This window comes from Lampetra fluviatilis, unplaced genomic scaffold, assembly GCF_964198595.1.
Source record: "Lampetra fluviatilis unplaced genomic scaffold, kcLamFluv1.1 SCAFFOLD_862, whole genome shotgun sequence".
Taxonomy (NCBI): domain Eukaryota; kingdom Metazoa; phylum Chordata; class Hyperoartia; order Petromyzontiformes; family Petromyzontidae; genus Lampetra; species Lampetra fluviatilis.
This window is the reverse complement of record NW_027620791.1, coordinates 20,339-38,754: the sequence shown is the minus strand read 5'-3', so window position 1 is coordinate 38,754 and position 18,416 is coordinate 20,339. Positions and strand designations below refer to the sequence as shown.

At 55.5% G+C, this 18,416-nt stretch overlaps 1 protein-coding gene across 1 annotated transcript in view; it reads right to left on the bottom strand.

The window, feature by feature from the left end:
• Window positions 1-244: 244 nt before the first annotated feature.
• Window positions 245-18,416, bottom strand: part of LOC144954386 (uncharacterized) — a gene marked incomplete at its 3' end in the record, with an annotated part of 33,714 nt that continues 15,542 nt past the window's right edge. The window contains exons 5-6 of the mRNA XM_078884889.1: window positions 4,516-4,717; window positions 245-398 (exon numbers count right to left, since the gene is read on the bottom strand). Of these exons, the coding sequence (XP_078741015.1) occupies window positions 245-398; window positions 4,516-4,717 (356 nt within the window). The remainder of the gene's footprint in view (window positions 399-4,515; window positions 4,718-18,416) is intronic.

Genomic DNA, 18,416 nt, shown 5'->3' with positions numbered 1-18,416 from the left:
CTCACCCACCCACTCACTCACCCACTCACCCACTCACCCACCCACTCACCCACCCACTCACCCACCCACCCACCCACGCACTCACCCTGAAGCTCGGCCGCGACGCTGCAGGGCACACTGGGGATGTCACAGTAGTGGCCGCTCCACCCGCCCACTCACCCACTCACCCACTCACCCACCCACTCACTCACCCACTCACCCACTCACCCATTCACCCACCCACTCAACCCACCCACGCACTCACCCTGAAGCTCGGCCGCGACGCTGCAGGGCACACTGGGGATGTCACAGTAGTGGCCGCTCCACCCGCTCAGGCACTTGCAGCGGAACTCGGTGCCCGACTGCGAGCAGCTGGATCCCTGCCGGCAGGGATCCAGGGCGCACCAATCCACCAGGTCCTGAGCAAACGGACGCAGATCGCGAGGCAGCCGCATCACACACGCCCCTGACGTACTACCCACCCACTCACTCACTCACACACACATACACTCACTCACGCACCCACTCACTCACTCACTCACACACTCACTCAGGCACTCACTCACTCACTCATACACTCACTCATTCACTCACTCATACACCCACTCACCCACCCACTCACCCACTCACCCCACTCACCCACCCCACTCACCCACCCACCCAACCACCCACACATTCACCCACCCACCCACTCACTCACTCACCCACCCAACCACCCACACACTCACTCATACACTCACTCACCCACCCACTCACTCACTCACCCACCCACCCACCCACCCACTCACCCACTCACTCACTCACCCACCCACCCACCCACCCACCCACCCACCCACCCACCCACCCACTCACCCACCCACCCACTCACCCACCCACTCACTCACCCACTCACCCACCCACCCACTCACCCACCCACCCACTCACCCACCCACCTGGCAGTCGACCCCCGTGTAGCTGTATGGACACACACACTTGTGCGTGCCCAGGCTGTCCACGCATCCACCCACCCACTCACCCACTCACCCACCCACTCACCCACTCACCCACCCACTCACCCACCCACCCACCCACTCACCCACTCACCCACTCACTCACCCACCCACCCACCCACTCACCCACCCACTCACCCACCCACCCACTCACCCACCCACTCACCCACCCACTCACCCACCCACCTGGCAGTCGACCCCTGTGTAGCTGTATGGACACACACACTTGTGCGTGCCCAGGCTGTCCACGCATCCACCCACTCACTCACTTCACCCACTCACCCACTCACCCACTCACCCACTCACCCACCCACTCACCTACCCACTCACCCACTCACCCACTCACCCACCCACTCACCCACTCACCCACCCACCCACTCACCCATTCACCCACCCACTCACCCACTCACTCAACAACCGCCATTCGCCACTAAGTGGCGGTGACGTCACCACGACGCTTGTGCCAGGCCATGTGCACCTTGAGGCCACGTGAAGTGTCGAACGCCCGCTGGCAGGAGGTCACGGGGCAGACCCAGGTGCCACGGGTCGACTGACCGAGATGACCGAGATGACTGGCTGATGCACCACCTGTGCCCCCTACTGTGCCAACTTGCTGTGCTTTAGCCACCCGGCGCTCCGCTCGTTGTTGTGAGCGTCGCTCCTCCGCCCTCCGTTGTTGTTGGAGGGCGACTGCCTCCAACTGCCCAGTAGCGTCCTTCACGAGCCTCCTCCACTGAGGCCGATCTTGACACCGCTGGTACCAGTCATCGGCAAGTCCACTCAGCTCCACGTCCTCCTGTACCACATCACTCCATCTCTTCTCTAGCCCGTGCCGCGCCCGTTTAGCCCCCTCGATCCGGCCGAACAAAAGCTGTTTAGGCATGCGGTGGCTGGGCATGCGGGCTACATGACCCAGCCAACGCAGCCTTGCCTGCCGGAGGAGCTCACTGATGGGACTTTGCCCAGATCTTTCAAGGACTTGTGAGCTCCTCACACAATCCAGCCTGGTCAAACCCAGGATGGATCGTAGGCAGGCCAGCCTAAATGTTTCCAACCGGCGAAGATGCTCCACTAGGGGGGTCCACGTTTCGCAAGCGTAGAGAAGGGAGGGAATGACCGTGGCCGAGAAGACCTGAAGCTTCGTGCGGAGCGACAGACCAGGTAGCTTCCACACAGCGTTACGCAACCGATGAAAAGATATTGCCGCTCGACTGATTCGGAGTGAGACCTCTGCTGATAAACTGGAGCTGGTCATGAGCACACTGCCCAGGTATGGGAAACTCTCTACTCTCTCCACAACTGCCCCATCACCGATTGGGAGTTGTGGGGGCGGAGTGCCCGATGGTACAAAATACCCAGGCAGGTGCTTAGTTTTGGTGGGGCTGATGGTAAGGCCCCACCTCTTAGTGGCACACTCCAGCCTCAGCAGCAGCGTCTCCAACTCCTCTTCTGAATGAGCAGCTATTACCAAATCATCGGCATACATAACGTGGTTGACCAATAGGGAGCCATCCCTTGATCGCACCCGGGCGTCGATCAGCCTCCCATTATATCTGTACCAAATGGTAATTCCCCCGGTACAGCTATTGAAGGCTTCACGAACTACGCAGTCGAAATAGATGTTAAATAATGTGGGAGCCAGAGGACATCCCTGTCGCACCCCAAGGTGTACAGGGAAAGGCTCCGACTCCCGGCCACGTAGTTTTACCCGGGCCCGCTCACCATCATGAAGGTCCTTAATGATCGTGAGCAGAGGGTCAGGGACTCCGAAAGCACGAAGAACAACCCAGAGCCCAGTCCTACTGATGGTATCATAGGCCTTGACCAGGTCAATAAAGCAAAGATGTAGGTCTTTTTGGAATTCCCTACACCTCTGCTGTAGCAGACGGACAGAAAATATGGCATCTGTGCAGGACCGCCCTTTCCTGAAACCACATTGGGGCTCCGCAAGCCTCTCCTCAGCATGCCTAGCAAGGCGATGTTGAATAATCCTTGCCAGGACCTTACCCGGCACACTGAGGAGTGAGATGCCCCTGTAGTTGTTACAGTCTGTGCGGTCCCCCTTCTTAAAGAGGGGGACCACCAGGGCATCCTTCCAGTCCTGCGGAACCCGTCCAGTGGTCCAGACTGTTGTTATGATGTCATATAGGGCAGTCTGTGCACAAACGCCACCCTCCCTCAGCATTTCGCCTGGGAGATCATCTCTGCCCGGTGCCTTCCCTGGTCTCAGACTCCGGATCGCCCTCAGTACTTCCTCAACAGCCGGTACCTCAGCCAGCCACTCACAGGGGGTGACCTCTTCCAATATTTGAGGCACCGCAGCCTCAGCAGGGTTATCCCCACTTTGTGCCATGATGTTTTCCTGGCTGAGAGATTTTCCCTCCCCCAGGACCTCACAGAAATGCTCAGCAAATCTGCAAACCTGTTCCTGGGGGTCGGAGATTGGATCACCGTTTTTTCCTCTAATGATGGTAATAGGTGTGGCGCTGCAGGTTACTTTTTTGATGGAGTTAAATAGTGATTTGTGATCGCGGGCCACTGAGGCAGACTCCATCTCCTCAGCAACCCGCGACCACCACCCATCCTTACAGCGCCTTACGGCTCTCCGAACCTCCGAGCGAAGGCTGCGGTAAACCTCCTCATTCTCTGACGTGGGATGCTGTAGGCGATGAGAGTGGGCCTGTCGCTTTTTCTCAATTAACCTGAACACCTCCTCCGTCAGCCAGGGTTCCCGGGGAGGTCTGGACCGCGTACCCAAAGCAGCCATTGCAGCTGCATGACCCACTCACTCACCCACTCACTCACCCACTCACCCACCCACCCACTCACCCAGCCACCCACTCACCCACCCACTCACCCACCCACTCACCCACCCACCTGGCAGTCGACCCCCGTGTAGCTGTAGGGACACACACACTTGTGCGTGCCCAGGCTGTCCACGCACCCACCCACTCACTCACCCACTCACTCACTCACCCACTCACCCACTCACCCACTCACCCACCCACTCACTCACCCACTCACCCACTCACCCACTCACCCACCCACCCACTCACCCACTCACCCACTCACCCACCCACTCACCCACCCACCCACCCACCCACTCACCCACCCACCCACTCACCCACCCACCCACTCACTCACTCACTCTCTCACCCACCCACCCACCCACTCACCCACCCACTCACCCACCCACCCACCTGGCAGTCGACCCCCGTGTAGCTGTAGGGACACACACACTTGTGCGTGCCCAGGCTGTCCACGCACCCACCCACTCACTCACCCACTCACTCACTCACCCACTCACCCACTCACCCACTCACCCACTCACTCACTCACCCACTCACCCACTCACCCACCCACCCACTCACCCACTCACCCACCCACCCACTCACCCACTCACCCACCCACTCACCCACTCACCCACCCACCCACCCACTCACCCACCCACCCACTCACCCACCCACCCACCCACCCACTCACTCACTCACTCACTCTCTCACCCACCCACCCACCCACTCACCCACCCACTCACCCACCCACCCACCTGGCAGTCGACCCCCGTGTAGCTGTAGGGACACACACACTTGTGCGTGCCCAGGCTGTCCACGCACGTGCCCCCGTTGAGGCACGGCGCGGACTCGCACTCGTTGACCTCGTGTTGACAGTGGTCACCCCAGAAGCCGTGGCGGCACTGGCAGGTGTAGGCGTTCACTCCCTCCAAGCACGTGCCCCCGTTGAAGCACGAACTGCGATTGGTTGGGGAGGGGGGGTCAAATAGTTCATAAGAAAATCTTAATGAAAGTTCGTAAACATTTTTTTTTAAATTGTAAAATTTTTTTTTTTTAATTTTTAATTTTATTATTTTTTTAAAATTTCGATTTAAAGCTTTCGTGACTGCAGGGATTCATCTTCTTGGTTCTTTCGGTAAAGTCATCACGTAGAATGGAAATAATAAAAATTAAAAGTTGTATTTTTTATTATTTTATTATTTACATTCTACGTGACTTTACCGAAAGAACCAAGAAGATATTTTAAAAAATATTTTATTTTTTTACCAGGCAAGGCCCAACGAGCGACGTGGTATCTTTGTCGGTAGCGACCGATCTGGCGATGGTCAAATTTTAAATAAAAAAACACATTACGGCAGTGACTTACAGAATCGTCATGATCGTGATCATCGTCAAATAATCTAAGCGCACGAGACGCACAAAGACCGATATTCATAGAGACTCACAGAGACCCACAGAGACCCACAGAGACCCACAGAGACCCACACTCATAGAGACCCACAGAGACCCACACTCATAGAGACCCACAGAGACCCACACTCATAGAGACCCACAGAGACCCACACTCATAGAGACCCACAAAGACCCACACTCATAGAGACCCACAGAGACCCACACTCATAGAGACCCACAGAGACCCACACTCACAGAGACCCCGAGAGACCCACAGAGACCCACACTCAGAGAGACCCACAGAGACCCACACTCAGAGAGACCCACAGAGACCCACACTCAGAGAGACCCACAGAGACCCACACTCATAGAGACCCACAGAGACCCACACTCAGAGAGACCCACAGAGACCCACACTCACAGAGACCCACAGAGACCCACAGAGACCCACAGAGACCCACACTCATAGAGACCCACAGAGACCCACACTCAGAGAGACCCACAGAGACCCACAGAGACCCACAGAGACCCACAGAGACCCACACTCACAGAGACCCAGAGAGACCCAGAGAGACCCACACTCATAGAGACCCACAGAGACCCACACTCATAGAGACCCACAGAGACCCACAGAGACCCACACTCACAGAGACCCACAGAGACCCACACTCACAGAGACCCAGAGAGACCCACAGAGACCCACACTCACAGAGACCCACAGAGACCCACAGAGACCCACACTCACAGAGACCCACAGAGACCCTCACTCACAGAGACCCAGAGAGACCCACAGAGACCTATACTCACAGAGACCCACACTCACAGAGACCCATACTCACAGAGACCCACAGAGACCCACACTCACAGAGACCCAGAGAGACCCACAGAGACCCACACTCATAGAGACCCACAGAGACCCACAGAGACCCACACTCACAGAGACCCACAGAGACCCACACTCACAGAGACCCAGAGAGACCCACAGAGACCCATACTCACAGAGACCCACAGAGACCCACAGAGACCCACACTCACAGAGACCCAGAGAGACCCACAGAGACCCACACTCACAGAGACCCACAGAGACCCATACTCATAGAGACCCACAGAGACCCATACTCATAGAGACCCACAGAGACCCACACTCATAGAGACCCACAGAGACCCACACTCATAGAGACCCACAGAGACCCACAGAGACCCACACTCACAGAGACCCAGAGAGACCCACAGAGACCCACACTCACAGAGACCCACAGAGACCCACACTCACAGAGACCCAGAGAGACCCACACTCATAGAGACCCACAGAGACCCATACTCATAGAGACCCACAGAGACACACACTCATAGAGACCCACAGAGACCCACACTCATAGAGACCCACAGAGACCCACACTCATAGAGACCCACAGAGACCCATACTCATAGAGACCCACAGAGACCCACACTCATAGAGACCCACAGAGACCCACACTCATAGAGACCCACAGAGACCCACACTCATAGAGACCCACAGAGACCCACACTCATAGAGACCCACAGAGACCCACACTCATAGAGACCCACAGAGACCCACACTCATAGAGACCCACAGAGACCCACACTCATAGAGACCCACAGAGACCCATACTCATAGAGACCCACAGAGACCCACACTCATAGAGACCCACAGAGACCAACACTCAGAGACCCACAGAGACCCATACTCATAGAGACCCACAGAGACCCACACTCATAGAGACCCACAGAAACCCACAGAGACCCACACTCATAGAGACCCACAGAGACCCATACTCATAGAGACCCACAGAGACCCACACTCATAGAGACCCACAGAGACCCACACTCATAGAGACCCACAGAGACCCAGAGAGACCCACAGAGACCCACACTCAAAGAGACCCACAGAGACCCACAGAGACCCATACTCATAGAGACTCACAGAGACCCACAGAGACCCATACTCATAGAGACCCACAGAGACCCACACTCATAGAGACCCACAGAGACCCACAGAGACCCACACTCACAGAGACCCACAGAGACCCATACTCACAGAGACCCAGAGAGACCCACAGAGACCCACACTCACAGAGACCCACAGAGACTCACACTCACAGAGACCCACAGAGACCCACACTCACAGAGACCCAGAGAGACCCACAGAGACCTATACTCACAGAGACCCAGACTCACAGAGACCCATACTCATAGAGACCCACAGAGACCCACAGAGACCCACACTCACAGAGACCCAGAGAGACCCACAGAGATCTATACTCACAGAGACCACACTCACAGAGACCCATACTCACAGAGACCCACAGAGACCCACATAGACCCACACTCACAGAGACCCAGAGAGACCCACAGAGACCCACACTCATAGAGACCCACAGAGACCCACAGAGACCCACACTCACAGAGACCCACAGAGACCCACACTCACAGAGACCCAGAGAGACCCACAGAGACCCATACTCAGAGAGACCCACAGAGACCCACAGAGACCCACACTCACAGAGACCCAGAGAGACTCACAGAGACCCACACTCACAGAGACCCAGAGAGACCCACAGAGACCCACACTCACAGAGACCCACAGAGACCCATACTCATAGAGACCCACAGAGACCCATACTCATAGAGACCCACAGAGACCCACACTCATAGAGACCCACAGAGACCAACAGAGACCCACACTCATAGAGACCCACAGAGACCCACAGAGACCCACACTCACAGAGACCCAGAGAGACCCACAGAGACCCACACTCACAGAGACCCACAGAGACCCACACTCACAGAGACCCATACTCATAGAGACCCACAGAGACCCACACTCATAGAGACCCATAGAGACCCATAGAGACCCATACTCATAGAGACCCACAGAGACCCACACTCATAGAGACCCACAGAGACCCACAGAGACCCACACTCATAGAGACCCACAGAGACCCATACTCATAGAGACCCACAGAGACCCACACTCATAGAGACCCACAGAGACCCACACTCATAGAGACCCAGAGAGACCCACAGAGACCCACACTCAAAGAAACCCACAGAGACCCACAGAGACCCATACTCATAGAGACTCACAGAGACCCACAGAGACCGATACTCATAGAGACCCACAGAGACCCACACTCATAGAGACCCACAGAGACCCACAGAGACCCACACTCATAGAGACCCAGAGAGACCCACAGAGACCCACACTCACAGAGACCCACAGAGACCCACAGAGACCCACACTCATAGAGACTCACAGAGACCCACAGAGACCCATACTCACAGAGACCCAGAGAGACCCACAGAGACCCACACTCACAGAGACCCACAGAGACCCACACTCACAGAGACCCAGAGAGACCAACAGAGACCCACAGAGACCTATACTCATAGAGACCCACAGAGACCCACACTCACAGAGACCCACAGAGAGCCACACTCACAGAGACCCACAGAGACCCACAGAGACCCACACTCATAGAGAACCACAGAGACCCACACTCATAGAGACCCACACAGACCCACACTCATAGAGACCCACAGAGACCCACACTCACAGAGACCCACAGAGACCCATACTCATAGAGACCCACAGAGACCCACACTCATAGAGACCCACAGAGACCCACACTCATAGAGACCCACAGAGACCCAACTCATAGAGACCCACAGAGACCCACAGAGACCCACACTCATAGAGACCCACAGAGACCCATACTCAGAGACCCACAGAGATCCACAGAGACCCATACTCACAGAGACCCACAGAGACCCACACTCACAGAGACCCACAGAGACCCACACTCACAGAGACCCACAGAGACCCACACTCACAGAGACCCAGAGAGACCCACAGAGACCCACACTCACAGAGACCCACAGAGACCCACACTCACAGAGACCCATACTCATAGAGACCCACAGAGACCCACACTCATAGAGACCCACAGAGACCCATACTCATAGAGACCCACAGAGACCCACACTCATAGAGACCCACAGAGACCCACAGAGACCCACACTCATAGAGACCCACAGAGACCCATACTCATAGAGACCCACAGAGACCCACACTCATAGAGACCCACAGAGACCCACAGAGACCCACACTCATAGAGACCCAGAGAGACCCACAGAGACCTACACTCAAAGAAACCCACAGAGACCCACAGAGACCCATACTCATAGAGACTCACAGAGACCCACAGAGACCCATACTAATAGAGACCCACAGAGACCCACACTCATAGAGACCCACAGAGACCCACAGAGACCCACACTCATAGAGACCCAGAGAGACCCACAGAGACCCACACTCACAGAGACCCACAGAGACCCACAGAGACCCACACTCATAGAGACTCACAGAGACCCACAGAGACCCATACTCACAGAGACCCAGAGAGACCCACAGAGACCCACACTCACAGAGACCCACAGAGACCCACACTCACAGAGACCCAGAGAGACCAACAGAGACCCACAGAGACCTATACTCATAGAGACCCACAGAGACCCACACTCACAGAGACCCACAGAGACCCACACTCACAGAGACCCACAGAGACCCACAGAGACCCACACTCATAGAGACCCACAGAGACCCATACTCATAGAGACCCACAGAGACCCACACTCATAGAGACCCACAGAGACCCACACTCATAGAGACCCACAGAGACCCACACTCATAGAGACCCACAGAGACCCACAGAGACCCACACTCATAGAGACCCACAGAGACCCACACTCATAGAGACCCACAGAGATCCACAGAGACCCATACTCACAGAGACCCACAGAGACCCACACTCACAGAGACCCACAGAGACCCACACTCACAGAGACCCACAGAGACCCACACTCACAGAGACCCAGAGAGACCCACAGAGACCTATACTCACAGAGACCCACAGAGACCCACAGAGACCCACACTCACAGAGACCCAGAGAGACCCACAGAGACCCACACTCATAGAGACCCACAGAGACCCATACTCATAGAGACCCACAGAGACCCACACTCATAGAGACCCACAGAGACCCACACTCATAGAGACCCACAGAGACCCACACTCATAGAGACCCACAGAGACCCACAGAGACCCACACTCATAGAGACCCACAGAAACCCACACTCATAGAGACCCACAGAGACCCACACTCACAGAGACCCACAGAGACCCACACTCACAGAGACCCACAGAGACCCACACTCACAGAGACCCAGAGAGACCCACAGAGACCTATACTCACAGAGACCCACAGAGACCCACAGAGACCCACAGAGACCCACACTCACAGAGACCCAGAGAGACCCACAGAGACCCACACTCATAGAGACCCACAGAGACCCACACTCACAGAGACCCAGAGAGACCCACAGAGACCCACACTCACAGAGACCCACAGAGACCCATACTCACAGAGACCCAGAGAGACCCACAGAGACCCACACTCACAGAGACCCAGAGAGACCCACACTCACAGAGACCCAGAGAGACCCACAGAGACCCACACTCACAGAGACCCACAGAGACCCACACTCACAGAGACCCACAGAGACCCACACTCACAGAGACCCAGAGAGACCCACAGAGACCCACACTCACAGAGACCCAGAGAGACCCACAGAGACCCACACTCACAGAGACCCAGAGAGACCCACAGAGACCCACACTCACAGAGACCCACAGAGACCCATACTCACAGAGACCCACAGAGACCCACAGAGACCCACACTCATAGAGACCCACAGAGACCCACACTCACAGAGACCCAGAGAGACCCACAAAGACCCACACTCACAGAGACCCACACTCATAGAGACCCACAGAGACCCACACTCACAGAGACCCACACTCACAGAGACCCAGAGAGACCCACAGAGACCCACACTCACAGAGACCCACAGAGACCCACACTCACAGAGACCCACAGAGACCCACAGAGACCCACACTCACAGAGACCCAGAGAGACTCACAGAGACCCACACTCACAGAGACCCAGAGAGACCCACAGAGACCCACACTCACAGAGACCCACAGAGACCCATACTCATAGAGACCCACAGAGACCCATACTCATAGAGACCCACAGAGACCCACACTCATAGAGACCCACAGAGACCAACAGAGACCCACACTCATAGAGACCCACAGAGACCCACAGAGACCCACACTCACAGAGACCCAGAGAGACCCACAGAGACCCACACTCACAGAGACCCACACTCAGAGACCCATAGAGACCCATACTCATAGAGACCCACAAAGACCCACACTCATAGAGACCCACAGAGACCCACAGAGACCCACACTCATAGAGACCCACAGAGACCCATACTCATAGAGACCCACAGAGACCCACACTCATAGAGACCCACAGAGACCCACACTCATAGAGACCCAGAGAGACCCACAGAGACCCACACTCAAAGAAACCCACAGAGACCCACAGAGACCCATACTCATAGAGACTCACAGAGACCCACAGAGACCGATACTCATAGAGACCCACAGAGACCCACACTCATAGAGACCCACAGAGACCCACAGAGACCCACACTCATAGAGACCCAGAGAGACCCACAGAGACCCACACTCACAGAGACCCACAGAGACCCACAGAGACCCACACTCATAGAGACTCACAGAGACCCACAGAGACCCACACTCACAGAGACCCAGAGAGACCCACAGAGACCTATACTCACAGAGACCCACAGAGACCCACAGAGACCCACACTCACAGAGACCCAGAGAGACCCACAGAGACCCACACTCATAGAGACCCACAGAGACCCATACTCATAGAGACCCACAGAGACCCACACTCATAGAGACCCACAGAGACCCACACTCATAGAGACCCACAGAGACCCACACTCATAGAGACCCACAGAGACCCACAGAGACCCACACTCATAGAGACCCACAGAAACCCACACTCATAGAGACCCACAGAGACCCACACTCACAGAGACCCACAGAGACCCACACTCACAGAGACCCACAGAGACCCACACTCACAGAGACCCAGAGAGACCCACAGAGACCTATACTCACAGAGACCCACAGAGACCCACAGAGACCCACAGAGACCCACACTCACAGAGACCCAGAGAGACCCACAGAGACCCACACTCATAGAGACCCACAGAGACCCACACTCACAGAGACCCAGAGAGACCCACAGAGACCCACACTCACAGAGACCCACAGAGACCCATACTCACAGAGACCCAGAGAGACCCACAGAGACCCACACTCACAGAGACCCAGAGAGACCCACACTCACAGAGACCCAGAGAGACCCACAGAGACCCACACTCACAGAGACCCACAGAGACCCACACTCACAGAGACCCACAGAGACCCACACTCACAGAGACCCAGAGAGACCCACAGAGACCCACACTCACAGAGACCCAGAGAGACCCACAGAGACCCACACTCACAGAGACCCAGAGAGACCCACAGAGACCCACACTCACAGAGACCCACAGAGACCCATACTCACAGAGACCCACAGAGACCCACAGAGACCCACACTCATAGAGACCCACAGAAACCCACACTCACAGAGACCCAGAGAGACCCACAAAGACCCACACTCACAGAGACCCACACTCATAGAGACCCACAGAGACCCACACTCACAGAGACCCACACTCACAGAGACCCAGAGAGACCCACAGAGACCCACACTCACAGAGACCCACAGAGACCCACACTCACAGAGACCCACAGAGACCCACAGAGACCCACACTCACAGAGACCCAGAGAGACTCACAGAGACCCACACTCACAGAGACCCAGAGAGACCCACAGAGACCCACACTCACAGAGACCCACAGAGACCCATACTCATAGAGACCCACAGAGACCCATACTCATAGAGACCCACAGAGACCCACACTCATAGAGACCCACAGAGACCAACAGAGACCCACACTCATAGAGACCCACAGAGACCCACAGAGACCCACACTCACAGAGACCCAGAGAGACCCACAGAGACCCACACTCACAGAGACCCACAGAGACCCACACTCACAGAGACCCATACTCATAGAGACCCACAGAGACCCACACTCAGAGACCCATAGAGACCCATACTCATAGAGACCCACAAAGACCCACACTCATAGAGACCCACAGAGACCCACAGAGACCCACACTCATAGAGACCCACAGAGACCCATACTCATAGAGACCCACAGAGATCCACACTCATAGAGACCCACAGAGACCCACACTCATAGAGACCCAGAGAGACCCACAGAGACCCACACTCAAAGAAACCCACAGAGACCCACAGAGACCCATACTCATAGAGACTCACAGAGACCCACAGAGACCGATACTCATAGAGACCCACAGAGACCCACACTCATAGAGACCCACAGAGACCCACAGAGACCCACACTCATAGAGACCCAGAGAGACCCACAGAGACCCACACTCACAGAGACCCACAGAGACCCACAGAGACCCACACTCATAGAGACTCACAGAGACCCACAGAGACCCATACTCACAGAGACCCAGAGAGACCCACAGAGACCCACACTCACAGAGACCCACAGAGACCCACACTCACAGAGACCCAGAGAGACCAACAGAGACCCACAGAGACCTATACTCATAGAGACCCACAGAGACCCACACTCACAGAGACCCACAGAGAGCCACACTCACAGAGACCCACAGAGACCCACACTCATAGAGAACCACAGAGACCCACACTCATAGAGACCCACACAGACCCACACTCATAGAGACCCACAGAGACCCACACTCACAGAGACCCACAGAGACCCATACTCATAGAGACCCACAGAGACCCACACTCATAGAGACCCACAGAGACCCACACTCATAGAGACCTACAGAGACCCAACTCATAGAGACCCACAGAGACCCACAGAGACCCACACTCATAGAGACCCACAGAGACCCACACTCAGAGACCCACAGAGATCCACAGAGACCCATACTCACAGAGACCCACAGAGACCCACACTCACAGAGACCCACAGAGACCCACACTCACAGAGACCCACAGAGACCCACACTCACAGAGACCCAGAGAGACCCACAGAGACCTATACTCACAGAGACCCACAGAGACCCACAGAGACCCACAGAGCCCCACACTCACAGAGACCCAGAGAGACCCACAGAGACCCACACTCACAGAGACCCACAGAGACCCACACTCACAGAGACCCATACTCATAGAGACCCACAGAGACCCACACTCATAGAGACCCACAGAGACCCATACTCATAGAGACCCACAGAGACCCACACTCATAGAGACCCACAGAGACCCACACTCATAGAGACCCACAGAGACCCATACTCATAGAGACCCACAGAGACCCACACTCATAGAGACCCACAGAGACCCACAGAGACCCACACTCATAGAGACCCAGAGAGACCCACAGAGACCTACACTCAAAGAAACCCACAGAGACCCACAGAGACCCATACTCATAGAGACTCACAGAGACCCACAGAGACCCATACTCATAGAGACCCACAGAGACCCACACTCATAGAGACCCACAGAGACCCACAGAGACCCACACTCATAGAGACCCAGAGAGACCCACAGAGACCCACACTCACAGAGACCCACGGAGACCCACAGAGACCCACACTCATAGAGACTCACAGAGACCCACAGAGACCCATACTCACAGAGACCCAGAGAGACCCACAGAGACCCACACTCACAGAGACCCACAGAGACCCACACTCACAGAGACCCAGAGAGACCAACAGAGACCCACAGATACCTATACTCATAGAGACCCACAGAGACCCACACTCACAGAGACCTACAGAGACCCACACTCACAGAGACCCATACTCATAGAGACCCACAGAGACCCACACTCATAGAGACCCACAGAGACCCATACTCATAGAGACCCACAGAGACCCACACTCATAGAGACCCACAGAGACCCACACTCATAGAGACCCACAGAGACCCATACTCATAGAGACCCACAGAGACCCACACTCATAGAGACCCACAGAGACCCACAGAGACCCACACTCATAGAGACCCAGAGAGACCCACAGAGACCTACACTCAAAGAAACCCACAGAGACCCACAGAGACCCATACTCATAGAGACTCACAGAGACCCACAGAGACCCATACTCATAGAGACCCACAGAGACCCACACTCATAGAGACCCACAGAGACCCACAGAGACCCACACTCATAGAGACCCAGAGAGACCCACAGAGACCCACACTCACAGAGACCCACGGAGACCCACAGAGACCCACACTCATAGAGACTCACAGAGACCCACAGAGACCCATACTCACAGAGACCCAGAGAGACCCACAGAGACCCACACTCACAGAGACCCACAGAGACCCACACTCACAGAGACCCAGAGAGACCAACAGAGACCCACAGATACCTATACTCATAGAGACCCACAGAGACCCACACTCACAGAGACCTACAGAGACCCACACTCACAGAGACCCACAGAGACCCACAGAGACCCACACTCATAGAGAACCACAGAGACCCACACTCATAGAGACCCACAGAGACCCACACTCATAGAGACCCACAGAGACCCACACTCACAGAGACCCACAGAGACCCATACTCATAGAGACCCACAGAGACCCACACTCATATAGACCCACAGAGACCCACACTCATAGAGACCCACAGAGACCCACACTCATAGAGACCCACAGAGACCCACAGAGACCCACACTCATAGAGACCCACAGAGACCCACACTCATAGAGACCCACAGAGACCCACACTCACAGAGATCCAGAGAGACCCACAGAGACCCACACTCACAGAGACCCACAGAGACCTATACTCATAGAGACCCACAGAGACCGACACTCACAGAGACCCACAGAGAGCCACACTCACAGAGACCCACAGAGACCCACAGAGACCCACACTCATAGAGAACCACAGAGACCCACACTCATAGAGACCCACACAGACCCACACTCATAGAGACCCACAGAGACCCACACTCACAGAGACCCACAGAGACCCATACTCATAGAGACCCACAGAGACCCACACTCATAGAGACCCACAGAGACCCACACTCATAGAGACCTACAGAGACCCAACTCATAGAGACCCACAGAGACCCACAGAGACCCACACTCATAGAGACCCACAGAGACCCACACTCAGAGACCCACAGAGATCCACAGAGACCCATACTCACAGAGACCCACAGAGACCCACACTCACAGAGACCCACAGAGACCCACACTCACAGAGACCCACAGAGACCCACACTCACAGAGACCCAGAGAGACCCACAGAGACCTATACTCACAGAGACCCACAGAGACCCACAGAGACCCACAGAGCCCCACACTCACAGAGACCCAGAGAGACCCACAGAGACCCACACTCACAGAGACCCACAGAGACCCACACTCACAGAGACCCATACTCAAAGAGACCCACAGAGACCCACACTCATAGAGACCCACAGAGACCCATACTCATAGAGACCCACAGAGACCCACACTCATAGAGACCCACAGAGACCCACACTCATAGAGACCCACAGAGACCCATACTCATAGAGACCCACAGAGACCCACACTCATAGAGACCCACAGAGACCCACAGAGACCCACACTCATAGAGACCCAGAGAGACCCACAGAGACCTACACTCAAAGAAACCCACAGAGACCCACAGAGACCCATACTCATAGAGACTCACAGAGACCCACAGAGACCCATACTCATAGAGACCCACAGAGACCCACACTCATAGAGACCCACAGAGACCCACAGAGACCCACACTCATAGAGACCCAGAGAGACCCACAGAGACCCACACTCACAGAGACCCACAGAGACCCACAGAGACCCACACTCATAGAGACTCACAGAGACCCACAGAGACCCATACTCACAGAGACCCAGAGAGACCCACAGAGACCCACACTCACAGAGACCCACAGAGACCAACAGAGACCCACAGAGACCCATACTCATAGAGACCCACAGAGACCCACACTTATAGAGACCCACAGAGACCCACACTCATAGAGACCTACAGAGACCCAACTCATAGAGACCCACAGAGACCCACAGAGACCCACACTCATAGAGACCCACAGAGACCCACACTCAGAGACCCACAGAGATCCACAGAGACCCATACTCACAGAGACCCACAGAGACCCACACTCACAGAGACCCACAGAGACCCACACTCACAGAGACCCACAGAGACCCACACTCACAGAGACCCAGAGAGACCCACAGAGACCCACAGAGACCCACAGAGCCCCACACTCACAGAGACCCAGAGAGACCCACAGAGACCCACACTCACAGAGACCCACAGAGACCCACACTCACAGAGACCCATACTCATAGAGACCCACAGAGACCCACACTCATAGAGACCCACAGAGACCCATACTCATAGAGACCCACAGAGACCCACACTCATAGAGACCCACAGAGACCCACACTCATAGAGACCCACAGAGACCCATACTCATAGAGACCCACAGAGACCCACACTCATAGAGACCCACAGAGACCCACAGAGACCCACACTCATAGAGACCCAGAGAGACCCACAGAGACCTACACTCAAAGAAACCCACAGAGACCCACAGAGACCCATACTCATAGAGACTCACAGAGACCCACAGAGACCCATACTCATAGAGACCCACAGAGACCCACACTCATAGAGACCCACAGAGACCCACAGAGACCCACACTCATAGAGACCCAGAGAGACCCACAGAGACCCACACTCACAGAGACCCACAGAGACCCACAGAGACCCACACTCATAGAGACTCACAGAGACCCACAGAGACCCATACTCACAGAGACCCAGAGAGACCCACAGAGACCCACACTCACAGAGACCCACAGAGACCCACACTCACAGAGACCCAGAGAGACCAACAGAGACCCACAGAGACCTATACTCATAGAGACCCACAGAGACCCACACTCACAGAGACCTACAGAGACCCACACTCACAGAGACCCACAGAGACCCACAGAGACCCACACTCATAGAGAACCACAGAGACCCACACTCATAGAGACCCACAGAGACCCACACTCATAGAGACCCACAGAGACCCACACTCACAGAGACCCACAGAGACCCATACTCATAGAGACCCACAGAGACCCACACTCATAGAGACCCACAGAGACCC